The 18,584-nt window shown below is 39.9% G+C and overlaps 1 protein-coding gene across 1 annotated transcript in view; it reads left to right on the plus strand.

Annotated features, from left to right (window-relative positions):
* Nucleotides 1-3,683: 3,683 nt before the first annotated feature.
* Nucleotides 3,684-18,584, plus strand: part of SEL1L3 (SEL1L family member 3) — a 128,021-nt gene continuing 113,120 nt past the window's right edge. The window contains exon 1 of the mRNA XM_069068930.1: nt 3,684-4,006. Coding sequence (XP_068925031.1) covers nt 3,788-4,006 — 219 coding nt within the window. The 5' untranslated portion in view covers nt 3,684-3,787. The remainder of the gene's footprint in view (nt 4,007-18,584) is intronic.

Below are 18,584 nucleotides of genomic sequence, written 5' to 3' on the forward strand. Positions count from 1 at the left end.
ATTTCAAAACAGACTGGGACTTCTTCATATCAAATGAATCAAAGATCTTCATAGTTTTCATAAAAATGCAAGGAAATCCTTTTTAAAAGGCTCCCCCCCCTACTCCCAAACCTATCCACTCTTTTACTAGAAAGTTTCCCAAAGCAAGACCTATCTGGCTCTTATGGGAGCCTCTTAGGATAAGAAACATAGGCTCAGGGGAGAAACTGAGGCCTGGAAAACTGGGGATTGGTGTTAGGAATTTGACAGAATATTCTAAGGGATGGGGGAGGAAATGGTGGGTTTTGGTGATTGGGTGAAGTGAAGAGTAAAGGAAGCAGAGGCTGAGGATAGATACTTGGAAAGTAAAGATCATATGAGAACTGGAAATTATAAAAACAGAAACAGGTCTGCAAGATTTAGCTAGATGCCAAAGGTGATCTTTGGCAGAAACTATAGCAATGGCTTTCCTCTCTGGATGTGGTTTGTTGCTTAATAGTAATCTTCTCTTCCATTTTGATATTGAAGGCAAGTGTCATGATTCATACATCTTCATTGTGAATAACTCAGAATATAGGATGGAGGAGGAGAGAAAGGTCCATAGAATTCTGCATATGGGAAATACTGAGTTCTAAAGAAAGGAAGAGGAATTGGGGAAATAGCTCTAGGTAAGAAAAAATAAGGATGAAAGATGGAAAGGTCTCCCTCATCTTTATAGAATTTTTCTCATTTTGAACCAATCCTATCTCATATAATCTCAAGATGAGCTGACTTTATATCCTAGGAACATTTTATTTTCTCAGGAATTGATTCTCGCCTTAAAAATATTCTTAGACCCACAAGTAGTGCCATTTGAAGCACACACACACACACACACACACACAATACGTATAGCAGGCATTTGTCCTTACAAAGGAATTTGAATCATTACTTGACAGTATCTAGATTTCTAAAGTAACACTTGACATCTTCCTATCCATTTTTCTTCTTCCATCTCCCTTGTTTTTTAGCACTCATCCTTCTTGATACTCTACCTCATGGTCATGTGCTTCCATGTTGGCCTCTTTGTGCCCAAGGGCTCATGGAAACTTAGACTGTTTTTCCTGTGATCTAGACCCATCTATCCAACTTTGCCCACTAGATTCTGCTGCCATTTGAGGCTGTCTCTGCAAGGCTCTGATTTTATCTAGCTATCCTGATTTTTTTTTTTTTTTTTTGCCTTTTGGAGGGGGGAAGGCAAAGCAATTGGGGTCAAGTGACTTGCTCAAGGTCACATGGCTAGTTTTTGTGTTGTATCTGAGGCCGGACTTGAACTCAGGTCCTCCTGACTCCAGGGCTGGTGCTGTATTCCTTGTGCCACCTAGCTGCCCCCAGCTATCCTGATTTAAAAAAAAAAATCTGATAAACAAATCCATGCTAAGGTATTTGTGACTGATACCTGCTTATCCTAGGAATATTAATGTTTAATTTTTTTAACTGCCACATCCTAAGGAAATCTCTCCCTAATGATGAATTTTGGATATCTTTATAGGCCAGTCAGGGAAATATTTATGGGCAGATCATTTTTCCCTCCAATAAAATCATAAAGTGATTTTATAGAATTTATTGGAATGTAAGTTCTTTGAGGTCAGGGACTATTTTGTTTTTGTCTTTGTATTCCCAGAGTGTAGTAAAGTTACTGGTACTTAGTGGGTGAATCATAAATGCTGATTGAAGTGAACTGAATTATGGGCCAAATTGATAACAAAACTTAAAAGGATAAAGGCTAAGATGTTGAGTTGAAAACAAAGAAAAATTATGAAGTTTTGGAAATTTTATCTTCTGATACTGGTTAACATTTCTTCTCCAAATTCATTTGACCCAAGGAGACTTAAAATCACCTAATCAGTGGTACCCTAGAAAATCTGAGGAAATTATTTCTGATGGATTCTCAGATTCTCAAAAACAGTCAGAGACCTGACATGGTCACATTCTTAGAAAACGTCTGTCAATTCCAGAAGACAGGAACAAAAGTAGCAGCAGAAAATGTCATATAAACAACCTCAAAATATATTTTAATACAGTAGAAGCACGATGTAGGCTATGTCATCTCCATGATTTGCTTTCTCTGGATAGAGTCTAAAGCCTGAAGGGACAATAAATATCATCTTTATTTTATAGGTGAGGAAATTGAGGGCCAGAAAGAGGAAGTCATTTAGCCAAAGTCACACAGGTGTTAGGGCCTGAAATTTAAAGGAGGTGTCTTCTTATTCTAAATCCAGTGCTCATTTCTGTATACCACATGTAGTTGAAATAACGGGATCTAAGCTGTAAGCTTTTGGAATGAAATCGATTAAGGGCAGTTCTGTACATGCCCTAAGTTTCTTATTTGGACCACAAGTGCCCTAGAATTAGCAAGTAGTCACTTCCCTCACCTGAGCAATGGAGAACATTGCAGACCTTCCTGTGCCGCTGCTGGATTTAGGGATTTATATGTTTAGTGTAAATTTATTTTTTCCTTCTACAGGGGTCATGGCTTGACCTGTAATATTTTTGAATCCTCAGGGTAATGAGCTGTTTTATATCAGACTTTGGATCTATTATTAGTACTAATAAGAATGATCCCACTACTGGCAGTTGCTAACGATTCTGGGGGAGTATTAACTTTCTGAGTAGCAATAGCAGCAGCGAAGCAGCTCACTGGCTTGAAACAGGCTACTCAAGGAATGAATGACTGTATACTGAGAGCTGCAATATATGGACAGGGTACAGACATACTCTTAACCAGGGCACTCCCATCATTGTAGTCCCGGCTGGTGAGCAGCAATTTCTAACTGCTTTTCTGCCACTCTCTTAATTCCGGGAATGTGATTAAATTTGTTTTAAAATGGTGTGTGTATTTCAGGGGGCATAACACCCTTAATTGGGGGTTTGAAGAAAATCGAGTCGAACTAATTAACTTATTTTATTTTATGTCCAAAGTGGGACCTAGGGGCTCGTGAACTTCCACGGCGATGCAAATCAAATACAAACCAGCATTTTGAGCCAATAGCTTGGCACTCAAATAGCAAACAGGATGGCACCACTGACTCGAATGTGTGTACCTTTGAATCTGAGACTCCTGTGTCCCTCTTCTCATTGGCAGAGAGGGTGGGACCCAATCAGAAAGACAAAAGATGAATTACAATGACTAGGTTGGCGTGAAAGTCTACGGGGGGGGGGGGGATCCCCACCTTTTCGGGTGGATGGTTTGGGAGGGGGGGAAGATTGTCAGGAAACAAAATTTCTAGCCTCTTTGGACACCCCCACCCCCACTCCCCGCAGGTGTTTCGATAACGAGATTCAGAAAGAGAGAGGTTGAGAGCTCTGGAGAGAGGGTAAGCTCGCCCAGAAAGGGAGCGAGCCCGGCACAGAGTAGCACCGAGTCTATGGGACTGGGGACCCTGGAGCAGAGCCCAAGGGCCAGCGTGTGCGAGTGCCCTAAGGGACCAGCACTTTCCCCATCGACGGGAGCCAGGAGGGGAGGGCCCCCCCGGACTGGAAGAAGGCGGGAGGGAGGAGCCGCTGCCGCCACCGCCACCGCCGCCTCTGACTCTGTCTCTGCCGCCGCTGCTGCTGCTGCTGCCGCTGCTGCGGGGGCGGAGGTGGCGGCGGCGGCCGCGGCGCCGCGGCGGCAGGTGGCCCAGCGCGGGGCAGGAGGCGGGGAGGGCGGGGAGAGAGAAGGTGGCGCCTCCAGCGGGGGCCGGTCCCAGGGCCGGGCTCTGCACCAGGTGACCCTGTTCCGGGCTCGGATCCGGCCGGCCCTCTCGGTCCCCTCCCCCGACTCCCCATGGAGCCGGGCTGCGCGGGGCAGGAGGAGCAGCAGCCGCCGCCCGCGACGGAGCAGGACTGCCCCTGCCCCGGAGCAAGAGCCATGTCCCCCCGACCCGTGGCGGACAACGGTGAGGAAGAGGAGGAGGAGGAGGAGGAGAGCCCGAGGGACTGGACCAGCGGGGTCCCCCCGGGCCTCGGCGGCCGCCCCTCCGCGATACTCCTGCTCTGCTGCCTGGTGAGCTGCCCAGGACCCTGCCCCTACCCCTGCCCCCCCTTCCTCCGCCCCGGGCTTCCTCCCTCCAGGCATCGATCTCCCCAGGGTGTGGTGTGTAGAGCTGGGGACCGGGCGGCCACCGCGGACACTGGGCTCTCCTGCTCCCGCGGTGGGCAGGCTGGCAAGCAGTAGGAAAAGCCTTTAGTTTTCTTTCTTTCCTTGCCTGCTGCGCACCAGGTGCCCCAGGCACCCGAGAAAGGGAGTTCAGGTACCGGAGTGTTCTGGGATGGACGGGGAGTTTCTTTCTTTCTCTTTTCTCCTTTCCTCTTCCTTTCTCCCGAACTCACTCACGTTCTCCCGCAGCATCTCTCCCACGCACCCATTCCTACCTCAGAGAATGCCCTTTCACCCACTATTTCGTTTCAAACTCAGGACTACCCAGTCCTCTCTCTGTCTCCCTTAGGTTACCCTCTCTCCCCTACCCTTGTTTTCCTATTCACTGTTAACCCTGAACGCCTTTTCCCCCTCTGCCCAACTCCTTTATATTCTGTGCTCACACGCTCTTTCTTGATTCTTTAAGTGTTCTCCTTATACCACAACATATCCCTCTGTGAACCTGGATTTACCAACGCTCTTGAACTCCTTCCCAGTTTCTATAAAGTTTCAGATGTCAGGAAGAGGCACAATTCTAAGATAACATATTTAACAGTATTTTATTTTCACTTAGCTATGCCATTTGCCTTATAATTTCAGTTTTGGTCTGTGCATTTGTTTGTCATCCACAACCGAAGTCAGTAATCTATACTTTAAAGATATTAATTTTAAGGAGGAGTAAAATTTAGACCTTCGAACCAGGGTGATAAAGTTATCTCTAAATTCTCATAATTTTTCCTGAGTTAAATAGTAATGGATTTGCCTGTTGGCATCCTTTGTGTACAACACTCTTTACCTTTCAGGATCCTGTACAAACCTGGTGTTATCTCACAATATATTACTGTAAATAATCAAAATGGTAAATGCTGAATCATGAAACTGATGTAATAGGAAATTTACAGAATGCTAAAGAATTTAACCAGCATATGTCCAGATTTCTTATAATCTGTTCGGTATTGTCATTGTTGAAGGAGTGGTTATGGGGAAGAGATTAATTTTGTGTGTTGGTTAAGAACTGGTTAGAAAGTGTGAGAAAAGTGAAAATTTTATCTCTGGGATTTGGTACTCAGAACTAGAAACCCTAATATGCCTTGCTACCATGATGTTTCACTTCTTCAAATTAGAAGCCACCCTGATAGCAAAGAATCAGTTTTAATTCTACCTTGAAATCTACCTGTTGAGTGAACACTGCTTTTTATCTTACTTTGGAGTTACCAAGGGTTGTGCTATAGAATTACCTATGCATTTTCAGCTGAAATTGTCACTTTAAATGAAGAAAAAAATGTATTAGTCCAAGAACTATCATTATTTAATACTTGTGCCACAGGGCTGTATAGCACAGTGTAATTAATAAAACTGCTCTAGCAAATGACAGAGCTCTTACCTAAATAGATGATTCCTTTCCATGAGGTACTTGGACATCAACATAAATGAAATAATATGTGAGGACTGCAAGTAGAGAAGACCCTTCCCATTCTCCCCCCCCGCCCCGCCCCAGCCCAGAAAGACCAGAAATCCAGACTTTATTTATAGCTTCTGGTATATAGGGGAGGTATAAAAAAGGTTGGAGGCCAATGGCAATACCTGGAAAAATGGAAATGTTTGGGGGAAAATATGAAGTTTTCTTTGAGCAGAGGGGAAAAATCAAGAAACAGAGCAGTGCACAAAAAAAATAAATGATGTTTATGGATAGAATAAAGGTTGTGGTAGTGATGAGGCAGAACTCCAAAGAAGAAAGAGATTCCAGAAAGCACTGTAACATGGTAAATAACTAGAGCATGGATGAATGTCTTGGCAAAAAAGAGAAGGAAGGGATTTTTTTTTTTTGAAATATGAAGAAGGAAATGTCAGTGATTCTTGTCCATTTATGGGTCCATCAGATACACCTCTGGATTACCATCCAATAATAGAAATAAGAACTCTATCTCCCAACTTAATGCAAAGAATTTACCAATCAAGCAGGAGAAAGGTTTAAAATATTTTTTAAGACTGATACTTTGCTTTGAAGGCTAGTTAGTTTGTTATTGGTTAGCTGGGCTTTAAGAAAAGTATAGTATTTGTGGGTTTTGCCATAGGCAAAATCTTCACTTGCAGACCAAATATTATAAGTTTAAGTGATGTTGAGGGGAAACTGTAGCATGGAGGGGTAGTTCTGAAGGGATTAGAAAAGTAACGCAGGGTTCTCTAGTTAGTTTTGTCAGAGGGTATACTGTGTGGAGAGCCCTGTCCTAGGTGCTGCTGTTGAATGCAATAGAACAAAAGGCCTAGTCTCTGTCCTGGAAGTTTACAAACTGCTTGGGGAAATCTAACATAATGAAATGACCAAAGGACACTGAGAAACAAGATATCAAGTACATCTCACAAAATGAGTTCATAAACTTGTTACAGAGAGACCATGGGATATGGTGCAAAGAGTGCAGACTGGACTAAGACAATGGAGAAAGGGTTCATCTCTGCCACTAATTACCTGGATGACCTTTAACAAATCAATTCTCCCTTTGTCTTGGTTTCCTCAACTACAAAATAAGGGCCTTGAACTCAGTCATATCCAAGGTACCTCTAGTCATCTATGACTGTGAATGCAGAGTGGACGTAAGTAATGGAATCATCAGTCAGAGAAAGGGTTTTATTATTTAAGCAGGATTGAAAAGGAAACACAGAGTACTTGAATTGGTACAGAAATGGAGACCATTCCAGATATTAGAGAATTTTAAACAGGTTCCCTTGGCTGAAGTTCAGGAACACCTATCCATCCATCCGTTCAATTATTCATTCATTCATTCATTCATTCATTCATTCATTCATTCATTCATGTATACAACAAATTTTTAGGACTTGGGAAAACACAAAGATAAGTACTGGATACTTGTCTCAAGAAGCTTATAATCTAGTTGGGGAATAATAGAATATATACACAGGGAAGTATACATTAGAATATGATAAGTGCTATGAGACAGGAGTGGGAGGGATCAGGGATGGAGATGTGGAGGAGGTGACATTTGAGCTGAGCCTTGAAGGATAGGTGAGATTTCAGGAGGTATTACATAGGAGGGGAGAGGTGGGTGTTTTAGGGATGGGGAATCAAGTGTAGGGGAAGGGTGCAATGTAATCGGGGAATAATGAGTAATGCATTTTCCTGGAGTTTGTAATATATGAGAAAAATGAGCTTGAGAGAAAGCTATAAAGGTAGATTGGGGCTAGACTGTGCGGGGTCTTAAGTTTTAGACTAAAACCTTTGGTCCATCTAGACCCTGGAATTCCTAACCTTTTTTGTGTCTTGGACACTTTTGGCAGTCTGGTTAAACTTTTGGACCCCTTATTAGAAAATTGCTTTAAAATAATTGAGGGAAATGCTAAATTTGGGAGTTTTTTTGTCATCCAACTTCACAGACCCTCTGAAACCTACCTATAGATCTCTAAGGGGCTTTTGGACCCCAAAAATAAGAACTCCTGACCTATACCTTAGATACAAAGGAATGTTCGATACTTTTGAAATATCCTTTTCTCTCCATACTTAAATGCATAATACTTAAGCTATCATCAACTGCTCTGAAGCTTCTTTTGAAGAGATATTGTTATATCTAAAGTAACGTAAAATCGATTAATAGGGACAGGAAGAAGCTGTGGAAACTCTAGGGGAGAAGCAGCACTTTAGTAGTAAAAACACAAGACATTTCGCTTCAGTATTGTCCGAGGAGGTCTTTGGAGTTTTCCCTTCTTTTCTTCCTGTTCCCTCCGGCCTGATAGCATGAGTTGCTGAGCTTACTTGTGTGTCTGAGTGTATCTCTGAATGGGTCAAGTCAAGTAAAAAAGCATTTATTTAGTTGATGTTATGTGCCAGACACTGTGTTAAGCTTTGGGGATATAGAGAAAAGCCAAAAAAAAAAAATATAATAGGTGTTGAAGGTATCTTTGGACACTTTCCAGATTCAAGTATAAATGGTTGGGTGATTTTTTTTGGTTTAGTTTTACAGTACCCAGTCTTCTTTATTGCCTTCCATGAAGCTAAAATTTGAGAGTTGGCTAGATGGCATGCTGTTTTTAACCATACATCCTTATATATGAGCATGCAGTAACCAGGCCCCAAAGAGGGATGAGATGTTTTGTTCTATATTAGCTGGGCCTTCACAACCATCAACGTTAGCCCAAGAAGAGGACTGTGACTGTAGCTAGGATACTGCCAAAGCATGAATAATTTTGATGAGGCCTGAACGATAAGTCACAGAAACCGAGCCAAACAATTTTTTAAAAAGACAAACCATGGTCACAGCTGCTTCCTGAGAAGTCTGAAGTCAGTGAATGTCAGAGAGCAGTGAGGACTTCTGTATGGTGACCTTTGTAGCAAAGGGTAAGTTTCCATCAGCTGAAGCAACCAGAGTGGTCTGAACATGGTCTTCAGAAATGTCATGTCCTATCCAACACAATAACTGTGGTCTCGTCTGATTAAACATTCACCAGTTAAATCTTATTGGCTAGGACCTCAGAGTCCACCACAGCACCATCTGTGAGAAATGGCTTTGCTAGAATGCAACTCTGCCCATTCCCAACAGTGGCCATGAATGTGTAAAGGTTTTTTTTTTTTAATTGAAAAATAAGTGTCATGATCACCAGTATCAAAGGCAGCTGTAGAGCTAAAATAATCAGTGTGGATATTTGTACTTGTTAGACAGCAAGAGGACAAAGAAATAAGAGGGTTTTAGTACAGCAGATGTATGTGGGGGACAGCAGATCTTAGCTATGATGGATGTCAGAGAGTTTTCAATCAGTGGTGATAGACTGCATTCTTTTTTTTTAAAGACTTTTATTGATATTTTTTTGTTTTTGCAATATCTATGTTTCTCCTTGTATCCATTCTCAAATCCCTCCCCAGAAGAGCCATCCCTTGTAAAAAAAAAAAACTTTAATGTGAAAAAAGGAATAAAAGAAAAAAAATTCAGCAAAACAGATCAATATATTGAAAAAAATCTGACACGTGCAATGTTCATACCAACATCATACAACCTCTGCACAGCAATGGGAGGAGGGATCTTCTCGTAGATCTTCTTTGGGGCATAGCCTGAATCTAGCTATCATTACTTTATCGATCACTTACTAAGTGTTGAGTACTATGTCTAGTAAATAAAAAGAAAATATAAACAATTTTCAATTATATATAAAGACTGGGGACCATTCACTTAACCCCAATTGCCCTACCTTCCCCCCTCCAAAAAGCAAAAATGAAATAAAATTTAATTTAATAAAAAAAAGACTGGGGACCATGGATCATTGAAGTCCAAAGGTAATACCTCACTTTTACATAGTGCTTTGTTTACAAAGAGCAATACTATATTATTTTATTTGATCCTCACAACAACCCTATGAAGTACTGTAGATAATATCACCATTTTTAAAGGCCAGGTAAACTGAGGTTCAGAGAAATTAAGTGATTTGCTCTTTACCACACAGATATTAAATATCAGAGGCAGGATCCAAACCTCGGTATTGCTTAACCTTCAAATCTAGCAGTCTTTTCACTATACCAAACTGCTTCTCAAATTAAACAACTAAACAAGCAAAAACCTTATTTTTTGGGCTTAAAGTTTCAGCCTCCCCACTATACCAACAGTGTTGCTGCCTTTTCTTCTTATTTGTCCTATTTATAGAATGCCTTAGGTGGTAAGGAGAGCATCCAGAGGTAATGCAAAAAGAAGAATGGGGGGGAAAAGAATTTGGATAATTCATTAGCATATTAACCAGCTGAAGTATAACCTAAAATTCATAAGATTTAGTCCTGTGTTTGCTGGTCCTTACTCCGTGGAGGAAATCCTTACTCTATAGAATGGATCAAGGTGCTGTTGGGGTTATGTGGAAATGCAGAGATGCTGCTGTTTCTATGTATTTGCTTTCCTCAATTCTTCACTAACAGAAGGACCCTGTGGAATTGTGGTGATGCTGGTGCTGGTGGTGACTAGAGTGAAACTCCTGAGGATGCTGGAGTTGGGTGAGCTCACATACTTCCAGAGGGCTGGAGAAATGGTTCTTGCAAAGTTATTCAGTTGCCTGTTGCCTGAACTTTGGACTGTAGTTGCATAGGTGATCAGAAAAGTTTAGGCCACAGTTACAGCCACATGTTCTCTTTATGTTGCAGGGCTTCTTGGGATATGGCCTGAGAGTGTGGATGCTTCCACATAAGCCATTAGTTCTCATGAAGCTATTCTCAAACTTTTTTTCAACCCCAGAACCCCTTTATAATACTCCTGAAAATTACTGAAGACTCTGAAAAGCTTTTGTTTATGATTTTTATCACATTAGAAATTAAAGCATATATTTTAAAATATTTATTTTCATTGTTGTAAGTCATTTCTCATGACTCCATTTGGAGTTTTCTTGGCAAAGGTACTGGAGTGATTTGCTGTTTCTTTCTCCAGTTCATTTTACAGATGAGGAAACAGAGGCAAACAGAGTTAAGTGATAAATAACTTTATTTTCCAAAACAAAACAAAAATAGTGAAAAGGGTAGCATTGCTTTACACATTTTTGTAAATCTCTTTAATGTCTGACGATGGAAGACAGCTAGATTTCCATCTCTGCTTCTGCATTCAATCTGTTGTGATATTGTTTTGGTTGAGGTACATGAAGAAAACCTGGTCAGAAATATATGTAGTTGGGCAACTACAATTTGTTAATAGGCAATAACATCTTGGTATTATTATGAAAATAGTTTTGACCTTTCAGACCCGCTAAATGGGTCTTGGGGACCCCTAGAGATCCCAAGACCACACTAGAATCATTAGTCTAATGCATTTTAGGGGCTTAAGCACTATTGAGAGAGGTAAATCTTGTTCCAAAAGTATCATTCTTGAATAAATAGAGTAAGTTTCTGGAATCAAACAGTAGGTGTTTAATCAATGCTTGTTGAATGGAATGGAATTCTGTTATCAGACAGCTTGTTATCCATGGGTAGCTTATTCATAACCAATCTTGCTTCCTGACAGCATCACCTACTCTACTTGATGTTGTATTTTGTTGATAGAAACAGGATTTTTCTTTATCTCTATTCTTGCAAACACTGTAGAAGGAGGACTTTTAAGCCAAAACTATTCCCTCTGACTTGAAGAAAACTTGAATCAGCAAACATGTAGAAAGAGTTCAGCCTGATTTTAGTATGAGCTTTTGACTGAGCACACTGGACATTTAGACTTCCATAACATGGCTTCATTGTTGGGTTTGAATTTTATTTGTATTTCAGACATGTCTGTGTAAATACAGAAACACTTGAGGTAAATGAGTGGATGTAAAAAATGAAGTAAAAATTTTGGATTATCCATATGACCCCCCTCCTGCCATGATCATCAGGTGGGCCATTTAGAGTGAACATCAAAAAATGTTTTTCCATGTTCTTCTCAGTATTGGTAACAGCCTTGGTATCAAGGGATAGTTGTTTGAGTAGAGTCTTTTCTCATTGATTTTTTTAAGCATATAGAACTCAGTCATCCCAAAGGAAGCAGTAGACACTATTGACGAATCCTTTTCCCATCTAGAAGAAACATAAATCCTTCAGACTCTTGACTTCTATGTTGAATCTCACTCAGAAAGAATAGAACATTTATGCCTCCCATGTCTGGGTTATCTGTCATCAAAGCATGTGTATACTCGATTTTTTTTAATCTACAAAATAATCAGGTGCTGCTGAATGCACATCCCTCCCATGAAAAAAATCTTCATTTTAAAATTAAATTTAGTATTTCATAGATGAAGTACCATAGAACTAAACTTCTGTATACCCAGAAGATATTCAGTGTCTTAAGAATGCTTTAGTGTTTCATGTTCTTTAAACTCAAAGAATAGATAAGCAAGATAGGACTCTTGTGTGTAACTTGTGGGATATTAGAAAGTCCCACATGCCCAAAATTGTCTTTCCCTTGAACTATCTTTCTGCCTTTAGGTAAAAGGTTTTTTTAAGTAAAATTTTTTCAATTATATGGAATAACAATTTTTAACATTCTTTTTTACAAAAAATTGAGTTCCAAGTTCTCTTTCTCCTTCTCTCTCCTCCGTCTCCTTGAAAAAGCAAGCAATTTGATATAGCTTATATATGTGCAGTCATATAAAACATTTCCATGTTGCAAAAAAAAAGACAGACAAAAAGGCCCAAGAAAAATAAAGTTTAAAAAAATGTGTTTTGATCTACATTCAGACTCCATCAGTTCTCTCTCTGGAGGTGGATAGCATTTTTCATTTTAAGTCCTATAGAATTGTCTTGGATCATGGTATTGCTGAGAATAGTCAAATCATTCACAGCTGATCATCACATAACATTGTTGTTACTGTGTACAATGTTCTCCTGGTTCTGTTTACTTCACTTTGTATCAGTTCATATAAGTCTTTACAGGTATTTCTGAAACCATTTTGCTCATTCTTTCTTATAGCACAGCAGTATTCCATCACAATCACACACCACAACTTATTTAGCCTTTCTCTAAATGATGGGCATTCCTTCCATTTCCAATTCTTTGCTCCCATAAAAAGAGCTGCTATAAATAATTTTGTGCAAATAGTTCTTTTCCTTTTTAAAAAAAATTTCTTTGAGTTACAGAACTAGTAGTGGTATTTCTGGATCAAAGGGTATGCATGGCTTTATAGCCCTTTGGGCATAGTTCCAAATTGCTCTCCAGGATGGTTGGATCAGTTCACAACTCCACTAATAGTGCATAGCTACTCTCATGGGTGTGATGTGGTTTAGGTAAAAGTTTTGTCTCCAGAAAATCTGTGGAAATGTGTCAGTGTTACCAGAAAATTGTAGCATGCCAACCTCAGATCACTATTTATCACATCAGCATGAAATAATTGTTCAGATTATCAGGGCATCCTGAGAACATGTTACACAGAACTGATTTTTGTTTGTTGTGGGGAGGTGGGATGGAGAATGAGCATCTAAGAAAGTGGGAAAGTTCTAGAATATAATGCATTATAGCAGAGGGGTGAGGAACCCTGCATAGCTAGAAAAACTATTAAACTATTATAGGACTTGCTGCCTGGGAGGAAGGAAGGATTCTGGACAAAACAGGAGTGAGATGGGGATCTCCTCCTTGAATAATATGCTTCCCATGGCCCAGGGTTTCCCAGGATCTGAGCTGACATAGGTCCAATTCTCCATGGTTGACCTAATGGTATAATTTTCTCTTTTGGTTGATTAGCTTCTTTTAAAAGTACCTAAAATGTCTGCACACTTTGACTTAAAGATCTCACAGACAGGCATATGTCCCAAGGAGGTCAAAGATGGAAAGATAGGTCCCACATACTCCCCCAGATTCCTAGAAGCACTTTTTTGTGGTCACAAAGAATCAGAAACAAAAGTAGTAGATACCCATTGGTTGATTGGGGAATGACTAAATGAATTGTTGTACATGAATATATGTAATATACATTTCTGTGCTCTAAGAAATGAGGGATATGAAGAATACAGTCATGGGGAGTGATATAAGAAATAAGCAAAACCAGGAAAACGATATACATAATGAATACAACAATAAAATTGGAAAGAATAAATTTTAAAAGCCCACTGTGTAATTATCATGATCAAACTTTGACCTAAGGATGAGTTGAGAAAATACAGGCCTCCCTCTTCTTTGTAGATGTGGGGTGGGGGGTTGGGGGCCTGCTTTGTGTATGGAATATTGCATATTACATCAGAGAGGTGATATAGACCCAGCATGGAAAGGAGAGCAGGTCAGGAATTGAATGGGGAATGATGCTTAGTGTGTCGTTCTTGCTGAATTGTTTTTTTCTCTTTCCTTTCTATTCTTTGTTAAATTTATTTTTAAAAGTGTAGTGCCATGTACAAACTAGACACTCAATAAATGGCTATTTGATTGAATTGAAATGAGTTAAAAAATAAAGGAGCTGCATTGAAGTGAGGCAATGGGGTGGTAGATGGAAAATGAAAGAACAGATCAGTAATAGGAAGGCTATTGGTGCAATGTTTTACGTGGAGTTGCTGCTTAGGATCCTGTAGCAATGATGTGTGGTACATCTTTGCTGTAGCCAACATTAAATATTAAGGTCAAATATTTAATAAGAAAAATTAGTTGTTTTATTTTATGTTAATACAATCTGACGTGAAGAAATCCAGGAAGTTTAAATACAACATTTACCCTGAAACTCTATTCTTCAATTAACTGACTTTTTTCCCCTAACAGGAAATGTTTAATAACCTCACATAACATATGCCAGGAAATCAGCTTAGTATAATCAATATTTAGAGTGTGATGTGTCACTGATAGGTGCTGGTTCTGTGCATCCTGCAGGCAGTGGTTATAAGTACATTGGTCTTGTTCCAACCCACCAGACCCTGGCTTACATGCTCCATATGTTCTAAAAGACAGGAAACTCATCCAACCCACACTCTGCACAAGCTATGTTCTGAATCTTCAAGGCTGATCATGAGGCCTTTGCTCCACCCACTGTACTAGAAAATCTTTCTAATCTATGAGTCTTTGCCTGCACATTACTTCCTCCCCATTCTTTTAGTAATCTCCTTAGCATAATCCACTAACCCACTGTTTTATAACTGCCAATCTGTTGAAAAATAATAAACAAAAAAAAATTGAACTGATCTGTAAAGTCTTTACTACCAAAAGATCTGACTTCTTAAAAACTATACATTTAAAATAGTAATTTTTTGCAATCTGCTACCAACTCTGCTTTCTTTCTTGTTTTAGTAAATACTATCTAGAATTGTGTAGAATGTGTAACTCCATTCCATCTTTTATACAAATTCTTCTGGACAAAACAGGAGTGAGATGGGGATCTCCTCCTTGAATAATATGCTTCCCATGGCCCAGGGTTTCCCAGGATCTGAGCTGACATAGGTCCAATTCTCCATGGTTGACCTAATGGTATAATTTTCTCTTTTGGTTGATTAGCCCTGACTCAGGGATACTGTAGGAAATTTCCAAATATATTTATGTCTAGAGTTCTACAAATGTGTGTAACATGCTCTCCATTTGTTAAACAATGACTGGAAGAAACGCATACATATCTGGTAAATGACCCCTTGAATCTCACCCCCACAGAAAATTCAGGGCAAACAAAAGATTCACAGGAACCCCCAAATACAGAAAACAAACGAGCACTCGGATCACTCATAGGAGTCCATATGGAAATACAGAAAACATATAAAACACTCACAGTAGTTCCTCTCAGAAAAACTGAACTCAGGGCTGCCAGCAGGATTATATTCTGACATTCTGGCAAATCTCCAGCTCTCCCACCAGCGGCATAGTCCTTCTGAAAGTAATCGTTCCTCCTGTGGTTTGCATTACCCCTAGAAGGCAAACACCTTGGAGCTACTGGACAGGGAACCCAACTTTCTATCAGACCTGCATTATATGAATGTCACTGTCATAGGAGGGTATACTCTGATCTCCCCCCTCTCCCATCATGGTTTTAAGTCTTCTTGTTGCTTCATTAGCTGCAGGAGATACATGGATGATTCTTTTCTTTCTCCAAGAAGTCTATTGCTCAGGAACTTTCAAAACTGGGGTTCTTTGTGTGGCAACCTTCAAAGCCGGTACTGCTCAAGAAATCTCCCTTTTCTGGCTAGATTATGAGATATGCTATATAAGGAATCTGGTTGTAGCTCAGAAATGTTACCCATGAATTTCAGGCTGAGTGGGGCATGTACAGTGTATTTGCTTCTTCCATGTGTATCTACAAGAACTCTATTGCTGCCATTGGCTGCCGCCATCTCTTGATATGGGAAGTTCCACCAGAACATCTCTAACTCTGCTCAGAAAGACCAGGAACTTGAGTATGAGGAACACTTCTCAGGCCATTTGAATAAGTTCATGTAACTTGTTTTGTGTTTCTTCAACAATTCATCATTTCCTGCTGGTAGGAGAGGTGATGGGAGGAATCCCCTCTGATTTTTTCCCCAAGCCCCATGGGGCTCTCCAGGAAAGAAAGAAGGTACAAAGGAAAAAGGAAATACAGGAAAGAAACTGAGTAGGTCTGTTGGCTCATTTTTATTGATGAGTGCAGAGAGGAGGCACTTCTACTAACACTTGCTCCCCACCAGAGTCCAAGTCAATGGAGTCGTCTCAGCTCCAGTCACAGAAAACCAATCAGGAGTTTGTCCTCCAAGCAATCATTTGCATAGCTGTACTCTCTGTGGGAGAGATGCGGGTAGCAAATTTATCTGTTGAAGAGTGGAAAATTCCTCTGATCGAGCCCCTTTATAAATTAAAATCCCAACCCCCTCCCCTAACTACTAAGGTATTTTTACGTATGTGTACATAAGCATATTCATATATATGAACAGATACTTAAAAATTATTCATATCATTTATTCTAGATTGTAATCACTTAGTATTCCAGAATGCTATTTTCTTGGTGTTCTTTAAAAATCTAAATACTTAACGATTTTTGAATCACCAGTACCAAAATAATCAGAATTCTAAACTAACTAGGCCTATTTTTGTATGTTCAACTTTTAAAAGCAGCAAATTTAAAGAAAAGAAACTCACACTAGGGATTTCTTAAGTAAACAATTCATATCAGGGATCAGTGAAAGTTCAGTCTAATCCTTTATATCACTGCTATTTGTGTCTGCGGGACTGAACATGGATCATCGTGGATCTCCACAATGATGACCCCCAGCTACTCGAACACATACTCTGAGGTCGTCATCAATGAAAGTTCAAAAATATGTCAACAAGCTTACAAAAACAGAAAACCAGACTGGAACAGTTTTCGGTAATAACAAATTGAAACCACACAAAGGGTTTCCTATTTGACAGAAATTACTAGCAAATCAGAATAGTGTTTCCTTCAACATTTTGGTTAATTGGGATTTTGCTATGCTGTCTTGTTCAATGCCAAGTGCTGAAGGATGAGAGAAATATTTGATGATACTGTAGGACGGTGCATGGAAGAGTAAGACAATTTTTAAAAGAATGAAGAGGAGGTTTAAAGTCATTCTTCTGAAATGAGATGCAAAACATACTATTTTACATATTATTTGCATGTCTTAGTGTCGCTGTGAACTGTTATTTTGCTAAAGCTATCATGTGAGCTCATTGACTAGTATTTTTGGAGGAAGCATTTGGAGATATCACACCAATGTAAAAAGTGAGCTGCAAATCAAGTTATGGTCTAAACTGGCTTCCAACGTCATTGATCTTGCATTGCTTTGGATCAGCTGAGTCGTTCTGAACAGACTCCATTGTAATCTTGAAAGCTGAGTCAACTCATTAGTTGAACTTGCTGTTATTGCTATCATTGCTAGTTCTCTTACCATTCCCCAGAGAACAGCATTCAATCCCAGATTTATAAAGCAGGACCAAAACAGTCTTCCTTTAAAGTTTACTACTTGCTAATTATAAGATCATTTTATATCTGCTTTAAACCTATAATTTATACATATATGTGAAATTGTAACTTAATTAATCCTTTCACGTAAGAGTGAAAATTAGAGGGCATACCAACTTCCTTTTTTTTCCTGAGGGTCTCAGAACCTCTATACCCATATACCTTTCCATCCATTTCCCATGACTTGGCAAAAAAAAAAAAGTTGGGGCATCTAGGTGGCACAGTGAATAGAGCACTGGCCCTGGAGTCAGGAGGACCTGAGTTCAAATCCAGCCTCAGACACTTAACACAAAAACTAGCCGTGTGACCTTGGGCAAGTCACTTAACCCCAACTGTCCTCCAAAAAGCAAAAAACAAAAAAAAATTTTTTTTAAGCGGCTATTTTGATTTCCCTTCTGCCAGTGGGACCACGTTGTGACAATTGTATCTGGTAGAGAAGCAAGTTTTCAGATTTTACTCATGATTCTCGAGTGGCCAGTTTGAACTTAGGAGTGCTCATTTAGTTTGTTGTTCTGCTATTAAGACTATATCCATTTCTTCCTGGAAGAAATGTCCAGATGTGTAGCCATAGCAAACTTTCGCCAAGGGGCTCTAAGGTAACAGCTAATTTCTCTTAAACAAATAGGCAGCTAAAATATTTCTTAATATTTCTGGTGATGAGCAGGACCATTCTTGGTCTGAACTTGCCTGTGTTTGATTTTTTTTAGAACAATGCAAGTCTCCTACTGGTCTGTAACTTTGAAATTAGAGGGAGAAGGTAGGGCCTTTTTGGGCATTCTTGTTGACGTTACCCTTGGGGTGCACTTTGATCCCTTCTCCCTGATGAATGCTGGCAGGCTCTGACCACGACTCTTTGAAGTCTCCACAATGGTTTTTACAGCATCTGAAACTGGGGTGTCTCTTTTGAAAAACTCTAGCAGCCGCTTCAATTGCTGCCAGCCCTGTGATGTCATAGCTCTCCTTTTGGAAAGCAGCTCTGTGGATTGTTGCCACATTGTTCAGGGAGTAGCATTTTGATTAGCAGCTGCTACTGTGCCAGGGCATGGACCTACAAAGACTTTAATGTAGCCAATTCCTAGTTTGTACGATTCTTGTT

This window comes from Petaurus breviceps, unplaced genomic scaffold (genome assembly GCF_028583685.1).
Source record: "Petaurus breviceps papuanus isolate PSGF00001 unplaced genomic scaffold, PetGlider_PUasm1.0 140, whole genome shotgun sequence".
Lineage (NCBI taxonomy): Eukaryota > Metazoa > Chordata > Mammalia > Diprotodontia > Petauridae > Petaurus > Petaurus breviceps.